Source organism: Diplotaxodon limnothrissa, linkage group LG11 (genome assembly GCF_057381915.1).
Source record: "Diplotaxodon limnothrissa isolate DT_005_m linkage group LG11, D_limnothrissa_male_GT1.1, whole genome shotgun sequence".
NCBI lineage: Eukaryota > Metazoa > Chordata > Actinopteri > Cichliformes > Cichlidae > Diplotaxodon > Diplotaxodon limnothrissa.
Window position 1 is genome coordinate 11,355,413 of NC_140606.1, and position 26,296 is coordinate 11,381,708.

The 26,296-nt window shown below is 41.1% G+C and overlaps 1 protein-coding gene across 1 annotated transcript in view; it reads right to left on the reverse strand.

Moving 5' to 3' along the window:
* Positions 1-16,508, reverse strand: part of me1 (malic enzyme 1, NADP(+)-dependent, cytosolic) — an 83,706-nt gene extending 67,198 nt beyond the window's left edge. Inside the window, exon 1 of the mRNA XM_085366188.1 lies at positions 16,330-16,508. Coding sequence (XP_085222314.1) covers positions 16,330-16,458 — 129 coding nt within the window. The 5' untranslated portion in view covers positions 16,459-16,508. The remainder of the gene's footprint in view (positions 1-16,329) is intronic.
* Between the last annotated feature and the right edge of the window lie 9,788 nt (positions 16,509-26,296).

A 26,296-nucleotide genomic window follows, 5' to 3' on the forward strand; every position in this document is an offset into this window, starting at 1 on the left:
ACAAATCAGACCTAACGAGACGGGGGAAGCAAAACTAGACACACTGTACATAGGACAAGGACTTTCACAATAAAACAGGAAACAGAATGGAAAGCAGACATAACACGAACGTGATAACATAAGACAAGCAGCATGAAGCACATAAAGGGTGAAGGAAACTTAAATACAGGGGAAGAAAACACAAGAGGAATCTAAAAAACAAATGAACTTAGCTAACGTAATGAACTTAAACATCAACATTAAAATAAACTAAAGCTTAAAACGCTGGGTCAACAGACCCAGGAATGTGACAAGATGTATTTTGTATTTTGCATTTTGTAAACTATAGTTTTATGTAACTTTCTTTCAGTCATTTTCAGCAGACATCTTGCTAAATGTTAATCTGTTAGCTTGCTTTGGCTGTTGTCCCTATGGTACTTACACTGAAGACAATAAGCTAAAAGAAATTAGGCAGGCTCACTAACACGTATACATAATGTGTGAGCCCTGCATTCTTTCTCTGATTTAGCTTTTTTCCCAAGCTTTGTGGCATTAATCACTATAACTTCAACAGTAGTCTGTAGCTTTGATCTTAAGTATTAGAGCTGGAAAGGAAGCAGGTGGAAAAAGAGAACAAAAACAAGTGTTAATACCCTTTCATAGTGCAGTCTTCAGCATCTAGCAGTGCACAGCCAACAACCTGTGGGGCACTGTAGAGGTGTGTGATGGTGTTCTTGTGTATATTTTACACCACTGTAAGAGCGTAAGTGTGTGATTGATGAGGGATGAAAGAGAAGGAAAAGAGAAAGAAGGAGTGAAGGGCTAAATGAATGCATTCATTCATGCCACCGTGTGCATGCATGTGTGTTTTTGCTCACAATAAATTTGGATTGAGGTGTGCACTGACTGGTTCTTGGCCAACACAAATAATGACCCCTTATACTCTACTGATGACCTTTTCCCTGTAACTCTAGGCTCCTTTAAAAATATTAGAAACATTCCTCCTCCTCACTCATACTTTCTCTCTTACCTCCCATCTGACTCCTCTTTCTTATCTATGCGTGTCTTAGAAAAAGCAAGCAGTCTGTGTATGCATGTGTGTCTGTTTTAGAGCATGAACATCATTTAAACTCCATATGGAGTTGGCATATAAATGGTCTAGGGTTTCAGAAAGGGAAAGTGATGTAGGTCTCAGTGTAAACCTAAACCTGCTGGATACTGGAAACATACTTCACAAGAATACCTTTCCTGATTCTGAGGAAGCAAGGCTACTTGCATCACTGCACCCATTGTTCAAAATGGCCAGGGAAGTCATCCTTTTCCATATAAATTCTATAAGCATCAGCAATCAAGTGGAAACACCAGCAATATTAGAAATCCTTGCATCCTGAAACAAAGGCCTGCTCTTAGAGAAATGTGACCTAAGCTGTGTCTGAAAACCACGCCACACCCTGATCCTCACTAAACCTTGGTAGATGTCCTCAAAAAGGACTGTCTGCACTTTACAGTTTGCTTTTTAAGAAACAATTTTTAACAAGCATCTGTGAAACCGGCTGAATTTTTAACTACACATTGCTCAAACTGGACAAAAATGCTTATTTGCTGAGGACTATTCTCAGCTGTGGGTGAATATACAAAAAGTCCTTCTAGAACACACACGAGCAAAAACTGAAAAGGGCTGAAAGTGGCCTGTTCTAAAAACAAAGCGTGCCGGATGATTGCTGGAAGTCTGTGCTGCTATTTAACTCAATTCCAATAAGTCCATGTTTGTTTCATCACTGATATAAGCAGCAGCACATATCAGTAACCTGCATCATGTGTTAAATGTGTCTCTAAAACATGCCTCTTAAAATAATCTGGATTAGAAGACTGGCGTTGCCCCAAAAGTACGTTTTAAAAAGCTCCAAAATAAGTTGTTTCAGACAGTGGACTGACTGAGGAGCTGTAATTACCTGTGTGGCTTCGGAAAAACAAAAGAAAAAAAATCAATCAAAGAATCCACTGAAATGAAGGGAAGCATAAACACTTTGACTGACACAAGGTTAGCACATGTTCACTGGGTTTAGGGGGGGGGAAAACAGCTACTAAAATGCCTGTACATTTTGGAGAATGTACACAGTGCATCAAAAGCCTGTGTGGTTAGACATTTGCTTCAGTCAAGCTAAACTGTTAGTCTCAATAAACAAAGGACAGGGAGACAGTTAACAAGTCTGAGGCAGGAATGTGATGGCAAAGGTCAGAGATGTCTGTGTGGAGTTAAAGCTCACTCGTTCATTTCAGAACTCCACACATGGCAGATAATTATAGGCTAACTGGACCGACCGTGGACTTCAATAAATAGGAGTGGGTTTCTGTTAAGCACATAGCAGGTGTAACAGTCTTTTCCTGCATTTTATAAAGGCCACCCCGAGGACCACTAAAGTGTTTCCTCCCTCTGAAAAGTAAAAGTGAAGGGTTTCTTAAATGGTTATAAAAAAGTACACAGAGTGTAAATGGGAAGTGTATTTATGGCTTCTGCCTTGCACTTGCAGGTGTAACACTGATGGATGGAAAATCTTGCAGAAATTTAAGCTTGAATGTGTGTGCATGTATGAACGAGTGCATGTGCATGAATTTGAGTCCATGTAAGAAAAGTGAAAGGTAAAATGTGTCAACTTGGCATAGCGAGGGAAATACTGAAACTCTCCAGAAGGATCTTGAGTATGGTGAACACTATGTTAGGGGTTTCCTCTTTTAGTAGAATTTTCATTACAAATAGTCATGATCAATCCTATGTGAGCACTTCATGTTAACACAATTGTTTGCTCCAAGTGCCATAAAGTTGACCACATGAAAGTGAAGAGAAAAGACATTTATGTTTCTGCTGCTCATTGTATTTTTTTCCTGTTTGGGTGTCTGTGAAAATACTCGACAGCCGAGGGAAGAGATTTCCACAGACTCTACACAGGATTCACTTCAGTCCTGACTGTTCCACGGGGTGCTCATCACACCCCTAGACCAATAAGACCTGTACCACAATATTTATAATCCCTTTGCAGGTGCTTAATTTAGCAGGACATAATAAGGCTTATGTAAGGTACTTTCTTTGGTTTTGTACGTTTTTTTTTTTAAATTTTACAAAAATTGAGCGCACTTTACATTATATCTGTACATAATACACAAACTACACAAAAATTAATTGTTGACATCCTTTTTATTTTTAAATGAAGTAACATTTCCTACATTTCAGAAATTTTATTTAGACTCACTTTACTCAGTTAGCTCATTGTTTCTGGTTTCTGTGGTGTTTAAATTTATGACATTTTACATAAAAATTTCAATTTAGACCAAGTTAAGGTTTTACAAGAACAGCAGTCCTTTTGTTCTGTCTTTCCCAGTTTAATTCACCAACAACACCATTATCAGGATCTTTGTTTCTACAGCTGTTCAGGGTAGAGAGGTAGAATTTTACCTCAGTTTCAGCTAGGCTTGTCTGGGATTTGAACCCGGGACCACTTGTACCCCTAGACCAATGAGCCATGTATATCCACAAAATATACAGAATGGACCCAATCACAACAGGCAGCTTCTACAACTTACAGGTTGAAAAAAAATCACATACATAATATAGTTGATGTTGGTCCTAAAAAAAACCCCTTCAAATCAGCAGTCTGCTACATTGTTAAAAACAAGGAATGCACTGATCTGCTCAGCAGCACCAAAGGGTCTGAACAACCAGAGAAGACAATTAAAGTGCATGATGACAAAGTTATTCATATGGTTCAGAAAAACAACGTCACAACATCTAACCAAATCAAGAACACTTTCAAGGAAGCAAGAGTATAATTGCCCACAATCAAGAGACACCTTAATAACAAACTATATGACCCCTGTGCCACAACTGGAAACAGGAAAGCCCAACAAACTTCTAATAAAACCTGCACAACTCTGAAAAAAAAAATAGATGAAACCATGATGACTTTGTAGCAGAGAAGAGAAAAGTATGGAGAATGAGAGGAACAGCTCATGATCTAAAGCATACCACACCATCTTTCAAACATGGGGGAGGCAGTGTTATGGCATGGCCACGTATGGCTTCCAGAGGAACTGGGCCACTAGTTTATTGATGATGTGAAGTTTTCTGAAGTGTACAGACCTGTACAATCTGCTCAGGTTCAGCCAAAAGCTGCCAAACTGTTTGGACAGCACCCAGTTACTAGTAACCAGCACCTCACAGAGCAGGACTTTCAGCTGAAGATAAAACTGAAGGCAGTGAGACTAACAAACAAGCAGCAACTGAAGGTGACTGCAGGGAAGGCTTGCAGAGCTTCTCAAGGGAAGATTTGGTGATGCGAGCTAGACCTCAGGCAGAAGTCCAGAACAAATGAAAAGGGTTTCTATCTAATTATTAAAAAACAACAATTATTCATAAAATAATGTTAGTTTGTTCAATTACTTTTGAGCCTCTGAAAATGTGGAACTATACATAAAGATAGCTGTAATTCCTAAACAGTTAATGCAAAAAATGTTTGTAAACCATTTGCATTAAAGATGAAAGTTTGCACTTCTATCGCTGCTTAATCTTAAATATGCTGTGCTGGTGTACAGACCCAAAATTACAAAAAAATAAGAAATTTCACTGTCCAAATACCCTTGAACCTACCTGTATGACACAATAATGTCTTTTTTAAACATACATAAAATACACATCTTTTTAGATAAATGTGGGACTGGGTTTAAAAAGTAAAGTATCTCATAATTCTCTACTTTCAGCTGTCAGCTATGCTTAGAATTTATAGCTCGTGTCTAAAATTTACATCCACTATTTGTCCATGTTCCATCAAAGCAACAGGACAATCTGCAGCAAGGTGTAGGTGATGGACATAATTTAAAACACACCAAAGGACAGTTCATAACTTGTAGAGCATAGCAGCAAGTGTGTGGAAATAAAGACTGTACAATGCCTTATAAAACTGAGCAGTGACTTGAACAAATACTACCTTTAACACCTGATGTTGTAGATGCGAATGTCCAAAATTAAAGACTGCAGTGTCATTTTTATGCCCATCTAAGTTCTCACTTTTGAATGTCTGTATTCAGTGTGAAGGTAGAGAGAGCATTACCAGCTTTCTTTACCATTTGAGTTTCTAAGCAAAGGCCAGATACCCCCATCTGTTTCCTGCTAAACTGGAAGCCATAGCAGAGTTCAAGAGGATTACCCTCTGAATAAAGCCCTTTAAATCCATCCTTTCCTCTCAGGAGGAAGACAAAACGTACACATCAGCGCCCAGCTGTCTCCTCTCAGGATCTTACAGCCTGACTAAGCTTTTCCTAAAAAATACCTTGCAGCAAATGTGCCATGTCAGGCATGCATGTGCACCTAATCAGATCTGCTCATTAGCAATCGAACTTTGTTCAGTGGCCCAAATGCATCCATCAGAAAGCTAACTAGTGATTTCTATATCAACATTTTAGCCACATGTTGTTAATAATACTGTCAAAGAAAAGCAATGAGGAAAAAGCAGACTGAGAAAAGAAAATGAGGAATTAATGGACACAGGTGGAGTCCTCACTACACAACCAGAAGTTTATTATGTGAAAATGTTCTTAAATTGTTGACATAAGCTGGAATTGGATTGTTTGTTATGTGCTTGGTAAAAATCACAATGAAACCCATAGAACCATGATGCCTGCCATGATTTTTATTTTTATTTTTTTAAAATATAAAACATATAACAATTGTTGCATTACTTAATATCAAAACCTTAATCTAAAGGACAATGGCAGGGTAATGGCAACTTTGCACTGGGTATGGGTTTTATGTGCTCAAATAAAACTACTAGTAAGAAGGAAAAAAAAAACTATACAACTGGAAATATTTCTGCAACCAGGGGAGTCACCCACCGCTGGCTACTAAAGAGAATGCAGGTTTTCAGACTCTTTCAGAAAACTTAAAATCCCCATAGTACTATGTCAGCGACTGCTGGCTTACTTGTGGTTCCTTGGATATTTCGATTTTAATGTAATTCTTTTTTCTTTTTTTTCTTTCTAATAGTAGATACTTTTTTAATTTCACCTGTTGAGAATGAAAAAAGAAAACTAGCAGAAGAAAACGAGAGCAATAGAATAAACAACATCACGATGATATATGGGAATATAATAATAAATAATAATAAATACTAAATATTAAACATTATTGTGCAGCACGTAAGATCGACAGTGCACAGTGTGCTTTGAGGTAGGAGCCAAAAAGGGTGTAGTTTGTGTGTGTGAGCACCCGTGTGTACACCTGTGAGCATGAGCACGCTTGTATTTAAAAGGTTCCTTCATGTAATGATCTGCTAGAGGGTGTGGGGGAGCCACTGCCCCGTCCACCAGGGCATGAAGCAGGTATGGAGGAGATCAAGACTCCAGACATCCAGAGGCCCCCAGAACACAAGAGACCACGGAAGACCAACAGAGGGGCAGCTGTGCCACTATCCCAGAAGGAGCTGACGAGAGTCCCAGATGAGGGCTCACTCAGCAGCCGCGGAGCAGAAGCCAGGAGGGGTTGCAGTGCCCGTGAGCTCCGCCGGCAACCAGCTGTGCCAGAGTGACCGAGCCCCAGGCAGAGAGGCCGAGGGCACCCCACCCCCGAAGTGGCCCGAGTGAGCCCCAGGCTGCAGGCCCCGATAAGCAGCCACCAAGGAGTGAGCCGGTGTGTACCGGTGTATCCCCGGACACAAAGAACCACCAACGCACCGATGTCTGAGGGCATCTGTCACTGGTAGGGGAAGTGGTGGGGGAGATAGGCCTCCATACCTTGGAGGACCTGGGATGTCCCCAAAGAGGTGGCGTCTGATACCCGACCTGACATATAGACACAGACAAACAGGCACACACAGATACAAACATCCATTCCCACCCTTATGCTCTCATATGCAATATGCGATTTTAATTTAATTTTTAATTCCACTGGCTTCACCGGACTGTATTGCACAGCTTTTAAAAATGGAGTAAAGTAACATATTTCTCTTGCCCAAATCTGCAGACAAATTCTGAGCTCTGAGTCACTCCTTACTTTGATGGGTCATGTACTCCGCCGAGCAACCCTGAGTTCTGAGACTGATCAACAAGGTCGTCTTAAATCCTCCATCTCAAGCAAATATGCAAAAGCAGAGTTCCTTAAATCAGGAGGTGCCAACTTGCGAATGCAGAGACATGTTGGTCAAACAGTCTTGAAAGCGGAGCCGCTATTGACCTAAGGAGGGCAGCCTTAAAGTGGGTGGAGGCAGCAGACATGCAGAGTTCCTTAAACACATCCAGTTCCCTTGAGACAGCCCTTTTCATGCTGCAGAGCCCAGGTCCCTTAGGAGCCAGAGAGTTCCTGGAAAAATGCCCAAGGCCCTTAAGAAAATCAGCTCTGTGGTCCAAATGTTCACTTTCAGCTAGTACTGCAGCATTCATCGGACACGTTTGGGTGACAGCATGAGCCTTGACAGCAATGTGCAACTCTGCAAGTGTTGCTACTCTCCTGTTATGAAACTTCATTTGTACTGTTTATTTTCTGCCATAAAAAGCAAGTAATACCCTCGAGCTGATTAATGCAGACAGGAAAACACAAATAAGACACATGTCTTACTGAAGAGTCCGATGGCTGACCTGTCTTAATGGAACAGGAAATCTCCCACAGACGGCCAATCCAATTTCAGAGTCTGTCCTAAAATAACTGTCTAATTCGTCCGTCAATACCCAGAAGGAAGAACAAATATATTTTAAAAGCAGATTGTGAACAGTCAATTAAAGCAGTCATAAATACAAGAACGGTATACTCTGGGTGAGTCACTGTGTCACATATATTTGTGTCCTCTTTATTTATTTTAAGGTCTATTTATTGATCTGAGTTTCCTTTGTAGTGTCTGCCTGAATTTGCATTTTTTGTTTTTGGGAAAAAACACCTGTGAATCTACTGCTCTAGTAAATTAAAAAAAATCTAAAAGTAATTAACCTCTCTCTTTACTATAAAAACACTGATACAGTTAAAAAAAAATTGGGTCATCAATAATGCTATATATCATGGTCAGATGTCAGAGGTAACACATGTCTTTCCATTTAAAAAAATGTCATAGTTTTTTTTAATCAAGGGTGGAATAAATTTTAGTAAATTCACATAAATTTCACAATTACTCAAAGTTTTTGTAAACTTTATGTGTCATCAAGTTTGTTCTGTGTATGAAGGGATTTGCCCTTGTGAGGAAACCCACTGATTGCTGAGCGAAGTCAGCAATTCCTTTGGAATCAACTGACTTTGCTGCTCAATTTCACCACTCTATCTGCAGGCGTGACCAGGCCTTTACCCTATTGATTGAAGGGCATTAAAACTAAGCACCTCCTTTTTCATGAAGCTGCAACATCACAGAGCCTGTCAGTCTGCATGCCATCAGTCATAATGATAGCCATCTCTTCTGTCTCTGGAAAAAAACATTTGCACATAATGGTCATACACTCACAAGCTGCAGAACACTGAAACCAAACACTACTCTTAAATTCTGATGCATCTTTGTTAAGTCATGACAAGACCTCCAGCGTGCTAATATAACAGACAAAAGCAGCATTGAGGAGGCGAGGGGAAAACGACAGGCTGAAAGAGGAGGGATGAGCTTCATAGGAGGGTGATGAGGCTCAGACAGTCTCCCTCTTTCTGTCTGGGACAAGCTAATGGCTTCTCCGTTGCACTCATGTGAATGAGTAACACAAACACCCTCCCCCCCCATAAAAAAGTGAGCTGAGGAGGGACCGCTAGTTGGAAGGAATTGCTGTTAAACACACACGAGAAGTGTATGTGTGTGCGTGCAGACAGTTGAATTGACAGTCTGATCACGTTACACGAAGTTTATTTGAGCCAGCCCTGGAGAAAACACTGATTAAAGCACTCATGGTGCAGCAGGTTAACAGCACAGCATAGACATGTGTGTTCGCCCCTGCGTGTGCACACATGTGTGCGTGTGAGTGTGTAAAGCTCAGGTTAGCGGGGTGATCACTGGAGGGGAAACGAGGGTCCACTTTCTCTCTCGCTGCCCGATCCACTCCAGTCTATCAGAGGAATGTCTGTTCACCCGTGATGTGACCTTAAACACCTGGCCACACCTGGGACAACTCACACACATGCATGTCACACGCACATCTGCATAGCGAAGCGCATTAACAAGTGTAGCTGCTCACTATGGAGTTTAGCACTGAAACTCTTGTATTATTTTCAGTGCTTAGGCTTGTAATCTGACTGACAACATCATCCCTAGTTTAACCACAGACAGGCACTAAACAGCTTGTAACACCCCCCTCCCATACACACACACACACACACACACACACAAACACACACACACACACACACACACACACAAATTGACGCAACAAACTTTCTCACACACAATACGATCAGGATTAAAATGAAAAAAATATAGAAGCAAAGACAGTTATGATAGCTATGATGCTAATCTGGATACAGAAGAGGACTTTGTAAACCAGGACTTTGTAAACCAGTAGCTATGTCCATCTTTGATATACTGTGTATGGTTAGAGGAAGCTTAGTTTATCTGGGTCTTACAAAATGCAGAAACAAGCCTGAGACAGCCCAGCTAGTAGCTTATTCTGCCATCTAAAACACTTTAGCTTGAGCTAAACACTAATATCAGCTTATTTACCATCTTGCTTGGTTTAACTTTTAAGCATGCTAACATTTGCTAATTAGTGCTAAAATTACAGCTGTGGCTTATGGGATTTTTGTTTTGGTGGTATTATTATCATAATAATACCAATAAGAACATAGTTATTTATCCTGTGTCCGTCTATCCTCAAACCATACAAACGTACTAGAGTAGAAATCAAATGATGTTAAGAGTTCTTCATCTTCATCCTAGGAAAACATTGCTGTCTTTATTTGTCTTTTATTTATGTCTTTGACTCTGGGTGCCGTCAATCTGCTCATCCACAGAAGCAAAACAGTGCAATTCCCATACTTCTGAACTCCTCATGTTGCAAAAACTTAACATTTGTCAGAATTTGGCAACACAGTAAGTACTCCTTGTTCATTCCTGCTTCCATCAAGAGATCCTCATGAAATGCTCTAATTTAAACCTAATGCACTATCATCACAAACACTCAAGGATTTCCCCTAGGATGTGAAATGTTGATTCTACAATAGGTGGGTGCTAGAAAGCTATGGTAATGATAAATGCACAAAAATTCCCAAGGTCCATGGGAACCTTGGCTAGCAGCACAAACAAAGCATTACACTAATGCTTCCCCAAAACAGCAAACTGTCAGCATGAAACTTTTCCAAGTCGTGACGGTGCAGAAAACAAACTCTGTCCTCGTGTCTCACTGGCACGGTGAATCAGCAGCCATCAAAGTTCCAGACTCCACTGGCTAAAATCAGTGCCATGTCATTACTGTGTTTTCTTTTAAGGAACTGTGACACAACTCAGTTAGAGAGCATGCAGGCTTATGAAAACCTCATCAGGTTTTGATATAGATGCAGAGCAGCTGGAGCTCATTATGTTTCAAATGGAACAAACACCAAAGCACAAGACAAATGCCCAAAGGAGAGGATTTAGAACCAGACAACAGCAGCAATATTCCCACTTCCGAATTAAAGGCAGTTTTTATTTGTTGCCATTTGTTCGTTAGTTGCTAAATTTATTTATGTCTCAGTTTGAGGAAAATGCAAACCCGGCGAAGGAAAAAACAAAATCCTTTGCTGAAACAAAGTTACAGCCAAATGGGAGAAAATCTAACATGAGAGCTTAATGACTTCCAGTTGCTTGAGGGTTATCAGAAAGGTTTCCATTTTGGCATACCAGGACATCTTCAATGCCCAATCAGATAGACTGCTGTTTGCTGCTCGCCAAATCTGAGCGAGCAGCAAACAGCAGCCATCTGAGCGGCCATCTTGCAACATTATATGTGGAGGCTGTGGTTACAAATGAGGCATCCACATGGACTTTCCATTTTGCTCAGTATTCATGGGCTCAAATGATGCAGAATGTTAGTGATCTTAATGAACTTAACAAACAAAACATTATTGTTTAATCGAGGGGATAAGTGTAGGTTTACGTCAAGTTTAGCGCACAATTTCTCTCTCAGAAGCTAACTGTATTTGAATGCAAGTCTTTGTGAGTCTGCTATTGCTAAGGTTGATGGTTTTTTTATGCAGACAAGGTAAAGACCGTTCAGATCCCGTGAATGAGGATCTGTTAGGAACAGCATCCCTGATTAGGCGCTAAGAGCATTTTTAGGGATGTAGTTGTTGTTGTTGTGTTTTTTTGGGTTGGGTTTTTTTTTTTTTTTTTTTTGAGGCAGCAGCAGACGGAACCAGCGTCATAGAGAGACGCACTGAGTGCCTGAGATTCACACAGATGCCTCATTTAAGTGTGTTCAAGCAGAGAGACAGAGAACTTCTGTGGAGCGAGGCCAGGGCTCTCTTCACTGCCACAGAGGACCCTTTCTACCTCTCGCACCCCACTTCATCTCATTATTGCGTGGTGCGCACACACAAAACACACCTATAATATCCGGTTCCACCTCTGGAGAGAGAACATTAACCATGAAGTAAGTTGAAGCCGTGTTTGTGCGTGTTTGTGCGTGTGTGTGCGTGTGTGTGTTTGTATGTCCATACATCAGCTGCGCAGGCTTACGTGCATGTATGGGGAGATTAAAAGGAAATCGAAGCCTGTCGATGTGAGGACAGGCTGCTTTCAGCGCTACGTCCCCTCAGCATCAATTAACAGGTTGTGCAGTGACTGCCTCCTGTTTGGGGTGAAGCAGGCCAGCTGAGGGAGGTAAACACACCTCATCCCCAGGGCTTGCTCAAATCAGGAGGAGGGCAACAAGGTGCCACTGCCTTAACCACAGAAGCACGCCTGTGTATGGCCACTAACACGCTTTAACAGTCATTTCCTAGATTTTCCTCCAATTTCCTCGACCCCCGGGTCATGTACAGCACTGAGAAAAGTTTAGCTGTCTGCATCATTTTCTTTTCTGATATTACTCTAACCTGAGCGTTTGTGTGCTTGGGTTAACGTTAGACAGCTGATGGGAAGGTTACTTTGACCTCATACAACCACCAATTAAGATTAACCAAGATTATAACCATGATGTATGGGAGCATTTGTGTCCTATCTTCTCCCCAAACCACCAAGCAAAGAACATTTTAAAACTGAAACGTTTACATTTGTCCAAACAGTTCTCTCTGAGAAAATGTTTGTGCTGAGTACATTCACAGCAGGCTCTGCCAGTGCTTGCTTCTGAAAGTTTTGTGTTCACATAATGAATCTTATTAATTCTTTCTTCCAAAACAATATAACGCCACAAACTGTGAGCTCACTCGGGATGGCTAACTTTAAAATGAGATGAAAAGCCATCTAGTAAAATAAAGAACAAAGGACTGGGCTGCTTGTTACATTCCTCCTTGACACCACTGCAAAGAAAGAGTGCAGAAAGAAGAAGACAAGGGCAGTAGGCAAAGAGTGTGAGAGAGAAATTATTTTAAAATGGAGATAAGTGTGTTTCTGTGTTACTTTAGCCTGGATTTCTATGTTTAAGGTCTTTGCATATCCTTTATTTAAAGAGACAAACTAGTGCCACAAGCTAAGTGACAGACAGCCTTCTTTACGATCCTTCCCCTACACTGCGACCATTTAAGACCCACATGTGTAAACTGAGTCAAACAGTTTACTGGGTCAGCTCTAAACACAGGGTCAGGCATCCACAATGGTCTCTATGACAGTCCTCTTACTATAAAGAAAGGGTTAAAACACACACACTCACACACACAATTTCAAATTAGTTCTCTGAGAAATTCAACCAATAAAATTCAATTTTTTGTAAGAGAAAATGAAACTGGATGTTCAAGATGTTGTTGGTAATAATGACGCCCTGAGAAACAGTGCAGAACTTGGCAATGGACACGTAATGGTTGTAAGTAATATATTAGTAGTACATAGAAGTAGTATTGTAAGAAGGAGTATATTTAAAACACAGGGACACTTCACACACTAAGGTTTTATTCTTTCTGTACAATAATATCTGGGATATAAGGAAGAGTTGGCTAAAGTTGTTAGAAAACCTGCGGAAATATGGCTGACACTTTTTTTTATTTTGTGGAAATGTTTTTGAATGAATTGGTTGACAATTTGAATGCAGCACAAGATCTCCTCAATATGTCTGTGGTATTAACAGAGTTTGCTTTGTGAGCCACTGATTTAATCAGCATTTCTGAACCAAGACTCACCCTGGTCACGTCGATTGCTGCCAGGACTGATGTTAATATTTGATGCCTATTTGGTAAAGCACACAGACAGCATGCTGGCCAACAGTGACAGCACCAAAGTTGCCACTCGGGAGCTATCCTGGCAGTCCCCGTCTTCTTTTTGTGTAGAAAGCTATAACTTTAATTTCTCCTGAAGTTGTATTTTTGGCTTTTAGGCTTGTATTTGTAGTGACAGTATCAAACAGGAAACTGGTGAGAGGAGGCGGGTGGGTCTGGTCGCTTGGTGACTTTCTCCAAAAATATGTTTTTCCCCTACAATTCATACTTCATAACAGCTTCATTAGTGTCATGTATTTTCTTGTATAGATGTAAAGATTATGACTTATATTACATTTTAAACTGCTCGCAAAGTCCACTTGAGGAGGTAAAGTGGAGACTAGGGGTTGACTCATTGGTGGAACCATTACTTTTAATTTTGTGTCATTGTTAAACTTTTGTTCGACTTTCAAGCATTGTTAAATTTGGTGTCCACTTCCTGCTTGAGCAGCTTTATGTATCAAAACTAAACACAAGACTGGGCAATAAGGGAAAAATCTATTCATGACAATTTTTTTCACATCAGTCGATAGTAATATATATCTCAATATACATCAAGTCACTATTTCATTAATATGAGATGAAAGTAGCCTAGTGACATCACTCCGAGATTAGTGACACCGTTTCCACCCTCACCCTTCATGGTGTTTTTGTTTTGAAATCAGCTAATTTACTGTGGAAATGCATGATTTTTTCCCCCAATGACTTTACAGTTTTGTTTTTTAAAGCACATATTCTGTCAATTCACAAATATTACCCATTTTATAATTACAGGACATCCTTTGCAATGACCTATAATTTTACACATTTATTTCAGTGAAGTTTATTTACACTGACAGAAAGGGGAGTTTCACTGGTTCAGGACACTTAAGATCTATGTGGGCTGGACAATGTAGCCCACAACGTAAATGAGTTTGGCATCCCTGTTCTTTACCTTAGACTGTCACTTTCTATTCCTTTAGCAGGTAAAGTGATCTATAATTAAGCTGTGCAACACAGCATTTCCCATAAACCATATAACTTGCTGTCACAAGGAGGATGTCAGTATATTTATTGCAGTTGAACAGATTTCATACTAAGCATGACACTGCATAAAATGACACAAAGGTTGCCTGTTTACTCTGCAGCAGTCTGGTTTATTTTATCAAACACTGTTTGACATTCATGCAGAGATCAGTCAGGGTTACATATATACAAACAGGACTTTTATAAAGGAAGACTAACATGATCAATCTGTGTCTTTATTTCAAAGCTCACAACCACCACACAACAAAGGATGGCCTTTATGAGTCTCGCTGGACACACCCACATTACAAAAGGTGCCATAATTTATTCTTATTAGTCATATTGCATTTGTGTATACACATTTCATTTTGCCCAGCCACTCTATACACACTTAAACACACATACACAGGGTTGACATGCAGCGCGAGGTGCTATCAGGAGTGGAGTGATTAACCTGCCTAACAAACAGGCCTCTGTGCAGCCACCATTTCTCCACCCCTCACTTCACACAACCACACACACACACACACACACACACACACACACACACACACACACACACACACTGGCCTGTTTGACCTCCACTATCTCACTTATCAGTTGCCAGGCTGGCATCTCCTTCATCTGCAGTAAACCAACTGCAACGTTTATCAGCCCGGAGCAGCTTGTATTTAGAAAACAGGCAGTGTTCGTATTTACAGTGTGTATTATGTATATTGTATCTGTAATTCTGGTCAAATAAATCCAAACAGCCCAGATGTCAACCTCAGATAGGCCTACTGTTTTGAATATTTTCAGATAGTTTCCAAGAGTCAGACATATTCGTCTACTGAGAGGCCAGAAAAAACAGGTCAGAGAGAAAAAACAGACAGCAAGAGCGTTCTAAAATTAGCCTGAAAAAGGTCAAGTGGTTGTGGGGCACACTTGACATAAGAGCGAACCTGAATTTAGCCAGTCATTCTGAAGGTCAGTCAGCACCATGGACAGAGATCCTGTCATCACAGCCTGACCTCTGGGGCCCCATCTCACCACAAACACCAGGAGAAAACACTGGAAAGGCTCAAAAGCTGCCAGACCCTCATTGTTTACTGTGTTTATGGGAGGAATGGACACAAGTACATCCTACTGATGATACAGCAAAAGGGTGGTCATAAGGCTTGAGTTAGGTATGTTTTTCAAACTTTAAAATGTAAAGTCATCCCTTTTTCTCATGACCTGAAAAGAAGCAACTCAGCACAAATTATTTCAAGAGTAAGCAACTTCCAATAGCTTTCTGTTCCTCATTTTACTTTAAAACAAAGAAGAAAAAAACAAGCTTTCAACTTGATGTCTCGTTACATGGTGTCAGCTTCTGTGACTATGTGCTGAATCACGTTTTAGTGTTACAGTAAATGGGATGAGCTGAGTCACTCTTATATATGCAATATCCCGCCATGGCTGTCCGGGTAAAGCGATATGTGACAGGGCAGTATAACAAAAGGCCAGGCTCTCCGTGTAAGCGAAGCCTTTGGTCTCTTTAAATCTAAATATAACCGCGTCTAAAGCTGATACCTAAAGCGCCTAGCCGCTGTTACATTCACTTACTCGCCTATGGCTCCGACATGGGTCCTGTCACATCACGAAGATTGTTATATGACTAAATAAATATATCAAATACACTGGAGCTTTTGTAGTAAAATAACAACGACACACGAATTGTAGAAAACAATTAAGCTAGGTGTGAAACTTTATATTAGCAGCTTGATTACTCAATACCAAAAAGTCGTTGTGGGTTTGTACCAAATCACTGCCACAATAAAATAATAATAATAATAATAATAATAATAATAATAATAATAATAATAATAATAATAATAAGTTGCCGTGTTTCCTCGCCCCGTTCATATCGATTTTTGAGAATGAACTTTCCCGCTGTATTTAGGGTGCTAATATTTCCCGTAGCCCCCGGAGGCATCAGCTAACTTGTTAACCTTGTTCATTCAGGAAAACTGAAACCTCGCGCGCGGGGCACGAGCGCTCACCTTGTTCAGGTGGGGGTTTCGCGTCACATCGTAGCCCCTCTTCTTGGTGTGAACGAAGTTCTTCCCCTTGTCCTCGGACCTGTGCATCTCCGTTTCCACTGACTCTCGTCTGACTAGTCCGTGTGTCATGTTGTTGTCGCTTTAAATAGAGCGAGCCCCGTGAACTGCTGTTTACTCAACAAGTGGATGCGCAGGTCCAGCCGCAGAGATCTGGTCTTCACGTCTGCCGCTCGGGGAATCTCTCAGCCCAACAAGAGCCAAAGTCTCTTTTATCAGTGTTTTATCGTAATTAACCGAAGGTCTCGTTATGAGCAAAGTGCCTCCGTGTTACCTGACCTGGCAACCGTTACCAGGTTACATGAACAAAGTTACAGACTCTCATAAGAAGACATCATGTAATCCCTTATAACTGGCGTAGTGACACATCTTAAGACTATGTATAAAGGCGATATTAGGCTATTTAAGGTAGCCATATAGTCATGCGACCATTTCTTTATAAATCAGTAAAAAGGTTAGATATACCTCCCCTTTTGTAAAGAATACATTAGCCATAGAGTTCAGGCAAAACAGTTCATATAAGTAGTTATTATTTGCACGTGGTTTATATGATAAATGCACTTGTGGGCGACCGTGGCTCGCATCTGTAACCGGAAGGTCGCCGGTTCGATCCCCGGGCTCTCTGTCCTGGTCGTTGTGTCCCTGGGCAAGACACTTTACCCTACTTGCCTACTGGTGTTGGCCAGAGGGGCCGATGGCGTGATATGGCAGCCTCGCTTCTGTCAGTCTACCCCAGGGCAGCTGTGGCTACAACTGTAGCTGCCTCCACCAGTGTGAGAGTGAATGAATAGTGGTATTGTAAAGCGCTTTGGGTGCCTTGAAAAGCGCTATATAAATCCAATGCATTATTATTATTACTTAGTGCACTAGCCCATTGATAGCAGAATATATGTAAAACTCCTTACTTTTAGTTATTATGCTCAGTGTTTATGGAACAGTCTGCCCGACGACCAGAGGGCTGCTGAGATTGTTGAGATTTTTAATATCCAGGTAGGGGGGTTAGGCTGGTGGGGTGAAGAGAGGGTGTAGTCAAAGTCAAAGTCAAAGTCAACTTTATTGTCAATTCTGCCATATGTACAGGACATACAGAGAATAGAAACTTCGTTACTCTCAATCCCTAGATAAAATAGAAAATGAACATTTAAATATAAGAGTGATTAAAAATGCAAGTAAAATATTTTAAAGTAAAAAAAATTTAATAATATAATACAATTTTACATATAACAAGAAAGCTATACAATATACAATATAAGGGTAAATGACATTGAGTGCAAACCAGGCAGAGTAGTGCAAATAGGCAAATAGTGCAAATGGAGATTTGGTAATGTACGGTATGAGATAGTGTAACACAAAGTCTTATGAGGTAATGGCAGTCCAATGCTCCACAAAGTGACTGGTAACTGGTGCAGGCCAGTGAGTGAGTCAGAGAGTGTGTGTGTGTGTGTGAGTGTGTGTGACAGAGTTCAGTGAGACCGTGGAGGAGAGAGGGGAGAGGGGGCAGAATCGGGAGGGAGTTAAGCTTCCTGACAGCCTGATGGATGAAGCTGTCCTTCAGCCTGCTGGTCCTGGCCTGGAGACTCCGCAGTCTCCTCCCCGACGGCAGTAGCTTGAAGAAGCTTTGCATTGGGTGCGTGGGATCAGCCGCTATGCAAAGGGCTTTTTTAGTGAGACGGGTGCTGTAAATGTCCTGGAGGGAGGGGAGAGAGACACCAATGATCCTCTCTGCAGCTCTCACTATGCGTTGGAGGGTTCTGTGACAGGACGCATTGCAGGCTCCAAACCACACAGTGATGCAGCTCGACAGGATGCTCTCGATGGTGCCTCTGTAGAAAGTGTGCAAGATGGGGGCTGGTGCTCCTGCTCTTCTTAGTTTGCGGAGAAAGAAGAGACGCTGCTGTGATTTCTTGGCCAGTGCTGTGGTGTTGTACGTCCAGGAGAGATCCTCTGTGATGTGCACACCCAAGAACTTGGTGCTGCTCACTCTCTCCACAGACGCTCCGTCAATGGTCAGAGGAGCATGTTGGGTGTGCATTCTCCTGAAGTCCACAACAATCTCCTTCGTCTTCTCCACATTCAGAGAGAGATTGTTGTCAGCACACCACGTGGCCAGGCGTCTCACCTCACTTCTGTAGTCGGTCTCATCCCTGTTGCTAATGAGACCCACCACCGTTGTGTCGTCCGCAAACTTGATGAAGAGGTTGGAGCTGTATGATGGAGTGCAGTCATGGGTCAGCAGAGTGAAGAGGAGGGGGCTCAGCACACATCCCTGCGGGGCCCCCGTGTTTAAAATGATGGTGCTGGATGTGTTACTGCTGACCCGTACTGTTTGAGGTCTTCCGGTGAGGAAATCCAACAGCCAGTTGCACAGTGAGGTGTTGAGCCCCAGCTGGACCAGTTTTTGAGTGAGCTGTTGGGGGATTATAGTGTTGAATGCTGAACTGAAATCTATGAACAGCATTCGAACATATGAGTCTTTTTTGTCCAGGTGTGTGAGTGCTGAGTGGAGTGCAGTGGAGATGGCATCATCGGTTGAGCGGTTGGGCCGATACGCAAACTGGAAGGGATCCAGGGAGGGGGGCAGGACAGTCTTGATGTGTTGCATGACTAGTCGTTCGAAGCACTTCATCAGGATGGGAGTAAGTGCAACAGGACGGTAGTCATTAAAGCAGGAGGGAGATGACTTTTTTGGAACCGGAATGATTGTGGTGGCTTTAAAACATGTGGGGACGACAGCCTGGATGAGTGATATGTTGAAGATGTCTGTGAAGACATCAGTGAGTTCCACTGCACAGTCTCTCAGTACACGACCAGGAATGTTGTCAGGACCCGGAGCTTTACGTGCATTGATCCTGCTGAGGGATCTCCTCACGCTGTCCGGGGACAGAGTCATCACCTGGTCACCAGGAGGGGGTGGGGTCTTCTGTGCAGTGGTGCTGTTTTGGACTTCAAAGCGAGCAAAGAAAGTGTTCAGCTCGTTCAGCAGGGGGATAGTGCTATCACAGGTCTGTGGTGGGGGCTTGTAATCTGTGATGGTCTGAATGCCCCGCCACAGGCTCCGTGAGTCTCTGCTGTCTTTGAAGTGATGCGATATTTTCCTGGAGTACTGTCTCTTAGCCTCTCTGATGCCACGGGAAAGGTTGGTGAAAGGAATTAAGTGAATTGCTGTATAAATAAAGTTTTGCTTGACTGAAGTAGTCACAGCAGTCGGCCCCTGTTAGTAGGCCTTGTCGTAGCAATGCTTCTGCAACAATAAGTGTTGCACTGAGCAAATAGTTTCTCAGAAAAATACTGTCAGTTCATAAACTAGCATAAAATATTCAGTATAGATATTGCCTTGGATTATTTCAGACTGCCCAACAAGTCTCTGATGAGTTGTAGTATTTGTTACAAACACATAGCTAAGATCATTTTCCAGCACGGTGAGTCTGAGGCCCATGACAGCACAGACATTTGAAGCCAAAGTCAACCTCCAGCCTTGACACAGTCACAGAGTTATGTAACAGCAAGCACCAATGATGTCTGACAGTCAGGAATACACCGGCATTCCTGGAGTGAAAGCGAGGTTATTCAACCCTCACTCCATATGTCTGGTGTTTATGGTGTGACTGCTAACAAACCAGAGCAGACTTTACCCACAACCGGATGATTTGTCCAGATCGATGAACTTTATCCTAGTAGGGATTTGGAAATTGGACCCATTTACACAAACACAACACATAAATTTTTGTTCCTTAACAAAAAAAAGTTTTAAAGTTATATATATATATTTTTTTTTTCACGTGACTGCTAGTGCATGTGACTGAACGTTGAGGTGTTGCACAACTGAGGCTGGTTTTTATGGCACAGTGTTTCGCTCATGTTGCAGGTCTAAAGACTATCAGACTGATAAAGTTATCTTAAAATGCCTGCAGAATGGAAAGTGAAAAACCTCAGGTGAGTATGAAGTGCAGGAGGAGAAAACTTCTTGAGCCTTATGAACAGTATTGGTGTCTTGTATATTGGTGTAAGGTTTTAAAGACAAAAAAAAGGATGTGCTTATAGTTATGGGATTAGCTTATAGTTAACACTGCATTGCTTGCAGTCACTTTAAGGCCAGAAATATTGAGGATAGTAGTGCAAAATTAGTCTGAAATATAGATAAAGGCTATTTCCATGAATTTGAACTTTAAAATGCTGCATGCCCAGAGGTACATATGGATCAGCTAAGAATGATTTTTAATTACTTAAGTTAAAAGAACATTATTATTGCACCTTATTCAGCTGAAACAATTAAACAATTAAAGCTTGGACAGTTTAAACAGCTCAACAGCCTTTGTCTAAAGCAGGGGTGTCCAACTCCAGGCCTCAAGGACCAGTGTCCTGCAGGTTTTAGATATCACCCCGGGTCAGTACACCTGAATCAAATGACTAGTTCGGCCTCTGGAGAACTTCAAGACATGTTGAGGAGGTAATTTAACCATTTAAATCAGCTGTGTTGGATCAAGGACACGTCTAAAACCTGCAGGACACAAGCCGTCGAGGCTTGGAGTTGGTCACCCCTGGTCTAGTGTATCCACTACCCCTCTGTACATTTCTAGACTATCTCAGCCTTGTCTCTCAAACTTTGCCTCCAAAATGCCAACCCGAGCTGTCTCTCTGACGTACTAGTTTCTAATTCTGTCCTTCCTGGTTGCTCTGGCTGAAAATCTTAACATCTTCAGCTACTGTCACCAAACCATGCATGAAAGCAGGTGTCACAAACCTTTCCTTTCACTAATGCTGCTGTCATTCTGTCACAAATCATCCCTGACACTCGTTTCCAACCTCTCCACCCTGCCTGCACTCTCTTCTTCACCTCTCTTGTGCACTCTCCGTTACCTTGGACTGTTGATCCCACATATTTAAAGTCATCCACCTTCGCGAACTACTCCTTGCTTCTTCACCTTTCCACCTGTCTCCCTCTCATTCACACACATGCATTCTCTCTCACTTCAACTGACTTTCATTCTTCTTCTCTGTAGAGCACGCAACCACTTCTCCAGTCTCTGTTCCACCACTGTTCTCATACATGTCCTGCACTACCCTCCCATATTTCTCTGCGACTCCTGTGCCACAGATCCTCTCTTAGCACGCTATCATATGCTTTCTCTACGTCCAAAGTGAAGCTCCTTCAGACCTTCCATATATTTCTGCATCAACACACAACTGTAGTGCTCTTTCTCCACATGAACCCATACTGCTGCTCATCTCACCTTCTGAACCGAGCTTCAACAACTCTTTCCCATGGCTTCATGTCATGGCTCATCAACTTGATCCCTCTGTAGTTACTTCAGCTCTGCACATTACCCTTGTTCCCTGTTCCTTATTCGGAATAGGTTTATTTAATATGACTTATATAACCATTTTCCCCCATAATAACTTAATATACTTTATTATGGAAAAATGGTTTTCCTGTCTTCTAGTCTGTAATGAATCACAAATTGAGTGAACTTTACCAGATCTGCACTGTAACGTGAGAAAAGTTAGTTTTTCTTTTTTGAAGATGCATTTTTGGCATTTGGCTGAAAGAGGCTGGGGAGAATGACTTGCAGGAAATGGTTTGGGGCACACTCAGACCCAGGCCCCTGCAGCACCCAATAATATATCCCAGCAAGGTTAGGTTTTAACTTAAATGATAGGTACAGTGGATGTACCTGCACATCTGATTTGGCACAGATTTTACACCAGTTGCCCTGATCATTTAAGGCTCTAATGTCAACTTAAGATAATGGAAACTGCAGATTTTGTAGTGCTTTATAACCCCCGAAATGTTTGTCTGCAGTATCCCAAGAATACCTGGGTAGAGTGGTAAAAACTATTGGCTTTCTGCTACATATTCCTCTCATCAGTTGAGTCACATGGTAATTAATCTTAAATCAGTTTCAGCTGCACTCAAAATATGTTCATGATCAGGCTACTGGGGTTCACCTGAGGTCACACAGTGTTGCACAGTGTGTTGCAGGCAGTGTTTTCATCAAATCAATGTCAACTATAAACTTGGACAAACCTGGCTGAGCTCTGTGACACAATGCATTTGTATTTCTCTGTCATTCCATCATTAATTAAGTACTGATAATGAAACAAGCCAAAGAGTTTGAAGAAAAAACAACCTTAACAGAAAGAGTTTAATGCATAGATGCTTAATTAGGACTGTAGGTGTGGCGGATCACACAAATCAGCTTGCATAATGCCACCATCCGTCATCACATTTTAATTTAAATTGCTCCTGTTTGTGTATGATTCCATCACTTGTAGTAAGATATTAATGAAGACAAGATTTTGCGTCATGAGTATTTGAAGACAAATAAGATTCCAGAGGATATAAAATGACCTTTTAAAAAGTGTCTTTGAGTTCAGGTTTTAAATGCCAAATTTGATACTGATAAAACAGAAATATTATTTTTGGCTAAATATAGAAATGCAGAAAAATCAGCTGTGCAGGTGTTGAAAAACCGAAACTGGCGTCATGTCTATCACATGGGTCAGCGCTTGATATTGATCAGTGTCTGCAGCCAAAGTGTTTCCAAACTGATAAAAACCTCCTTTTTTTTTTTAAAATCAGACTTACACTCTATGTTTGAGGAGCTAATCTGTTTAGCAAACATCTGCCGTCTGTTTCTGTATCCGGCTGGAAGTTATTTGGAGGGTCAGGCAGGACGCCAGTTGGCAGTGTGAGGCATGAGGAATGCATGAGAGAATATGGGACGTACCAAGAGTCCACCCATTAAAGGTAATCGCAGTGCTGGAACAGCTGGATGTTCTTCAGGAAGTCATCCACCTGGCTGGATGTGTTTATGAATAAACAGAGAAAGAAAGCCTACAATATAATTTTTTCTAATCCAACATCAAAAAGAAATATGTGCTTGTGATGTGCTTTTACACTTTAGTTGTAAACATACACACACTGTAAATGCCTGTGCCAATTTCCTCTGTTTATTTCAATTCTGCCACTTGTAATGGAAGTATATATAATAGCCCAACGTCCTAAAATTACCAAGCAACAAGCGTTAAGGAAGCCATGTGTGGATTAAAGGCTTTTTTTTAAATGGAGGATTGTGTCACTATAGTGTACATCAGTTACACATAGTTAAAAAATAGTGCCAGCCTCCCATTTCATAAAGGATTGTTGGTAGCAAGTTACAGATCCAGTTGTTGATTGAACACATAGACAGTATATAAAAGATAGAAGTACTCACTGTTCTGTCACCCAGTGGTTGGCATGGTTCCGTTACAAAGTCTCAAACTGGGCATCTTGCTGTTTAGCTATGGTGCTGCCATTTTGCTGTTGTTTAAACTGGTCACAAAGAGTGAGATACAGTGTTTGTTTATAGGGTCGCAACCTGTAGGGCCCTAAATCATGGCCTGTATTATCCTCCTTGACCCTACCAGCGAACACAACTTACAAACTCGTGTTGTATTAAGCAAGACTTTGCCACTAGTGAGTGGGGCCACTTAGACGTCTGTACAGTTCTTTTTGAAACCAGAGGACTCGCCCCCTGCTGGTCATTAGAGATAATGCAAATTTATGGTACTTCCGTGTCCGTTTTATATATACAGTCTGTGGTTCACTGTCCTGCCCCTGCTTGCAGGTATTATGAGTTATTAGAGCCAAACTTAATAGAGAGAAGACAAAAGGAAAAAAAAACAGAACTCAACAGACAAAGAAAGACTTTTACCCTTTGGTACAAAACTTTTTTTGGTGTTTCTGTACCACAAATAAGGCCTTCTTGAGTTGGACAAGCTAACACTTCACACAGAAGAGAGAGTAAGACAGGATTTTGCGTGTGTGTTGAAGACAGGTTTAATTATTTATTTACATTTTTTAACTTAGCACCCGAGCTTGTGCCTTTGCCTGTCTGATATAACACCGTATAATTCAATACAGTGCACAGCTACTCTTGCAGCTCTACTGGCTTGTTTTTTTTATCCACAAGTATGCATGCACAAATGATTTTCTTTAAACAAATACCCCAAGTAGAAATGCTGTGAATTCTGAGAACATCACAGAAGAATGACTGTTGCTGGAAATTAGCATCCAGCAACAGATGTGGTGAATAAATTTCTTTGAGATCTAACAAAGCTTTTGTTCCACTGGAAAGAAGCTCGTGAGGTTATGCATGCTTTCATTTTTTAGCACTTAATAAATAAATAAATAAATACAGCTGATTTGGATTGGAGTGTCTTCAGCCTAATACCTGTTATAAACCAAAGCATAAGGAAAGACTGCCATTTATTGTTAGGTTAGATGAAAGGCCAAGAGACCACCAAAGCTGGGTGACCACTGACATGTGGATAGATTTTTTTAGTAAAAGTCTATTTAAAGTGTATTTAAAGTCTGCAATGATAAAAGTCTAGAGTCAGCATTACAAATAATGAGATGCCATAAAATGTCATACCAGTCCATCCAATAGATATTGTGATATCTGGAAAGTGTTGGAAATAGCAGCTGACTGGGCAACATGTTGACCAATGATAAGGCTTAAATTGCACCTCGGCTAATGATGCAAGCGTTAGATAAATGGCGGTCAGACAGATCTGTGAGAATGAAAGATTACTTTAAGCACACAGGCTTTGCAGATAATGAAAGACAAAGAATAATGACTGCTTGTGATGTAACATCATAAAAAGTGCTCCTTCCAACAATAACTTGTTACATCATTAACAGAATGATTGTATGCAGTTTACCTTTGATTTCAGTTGCAACACCTTCCAACTCTATGACCCTGCTGTGCCAGCTGTTTTAAGAATATAACCCCTTGTTAAAGCATCTTAATAATGGGCTTGTTTTGAAGAGCTGCCTTAATAGTCACTGTGAAATCATGCAGTGTGCATTATACACAGTAGCCCCTTTTTGTGTGTGTTTTAATTCTAGTTTATCCCTAAGGGACTTTTCTGTGCAGGAAAAGGATAAGACAGCAGACAAAGACAAATACAGTTACTAGCAATCCAATCAGTCAGAAACCCATGGTTTTCTCACTTACCTCCATTAATTCGACTGCACACTGACATCAACACCTGGCCATACTTCCTGCACAGTAGCTGATGGTAAAGCATTCACAGACATGTCCATTAAATGTAATTAGAGGCAGACTCATGGAGTGGGAAAACGATATCTACTTGTCTGCATATACTGTAGAAAAGAGAGCTCAGATCAAGTTTAATCACAGTGTCTGTAAGACTGATCTAACGGGTGGATACCTTTTTAAAGTAGACAATAGAGATACAGATGAGTTCCAAGTCATTTATTTTGAAGGTAAGATCACTTGTAGGATTTCTCCTGGCAGAAAGGTCGTCATAGAAGCGGCAGATATAAAATTTAAATGCTGCAAGTGCCTTTACCAATAAACATGTCGGAGGATTATACAGATCTTATATCAAAGATGATATGAACCACACACACTCTTTCTTTTTCCTTTTTCCCTTTTTTTACCCACTGCCTTCATGGTGGTGAGGAGCTCATGCATATCAGACTCTGCATGTTGACATCGACTGGGTTTGTGGGAGGTAGAGTCTGTGTACATGCCAATCCATTTCCATTTCTATTACTACTCACCTTAAAAAAACATGTTTTTAAAAAGCCTAAAAAAGGCAGAAGTGTAGTTTTCTCTCAGATTTCCATATGCTGAAGATGATTATTTTTCACCCATGATTATTTTTCTCCTTTTTAAAGAGGAGTGGTAAGAGCAGATCAAATGTGTGTGTCTAACCTAAACTTACCACGCAAGGAGTTTACTTCTGATTGGATCACTTCCAAACTTGTCCCGCCTTTCTACACAGCTTCATTAGGTCTGATTGGATCTCATCTCTCAAGAATATTTTCATAATTTTTTAAAATCTTGTTTTTGTCAACAAAACTGTCAGTACATTTCATTTTAGTTAGGTGTATTAGATT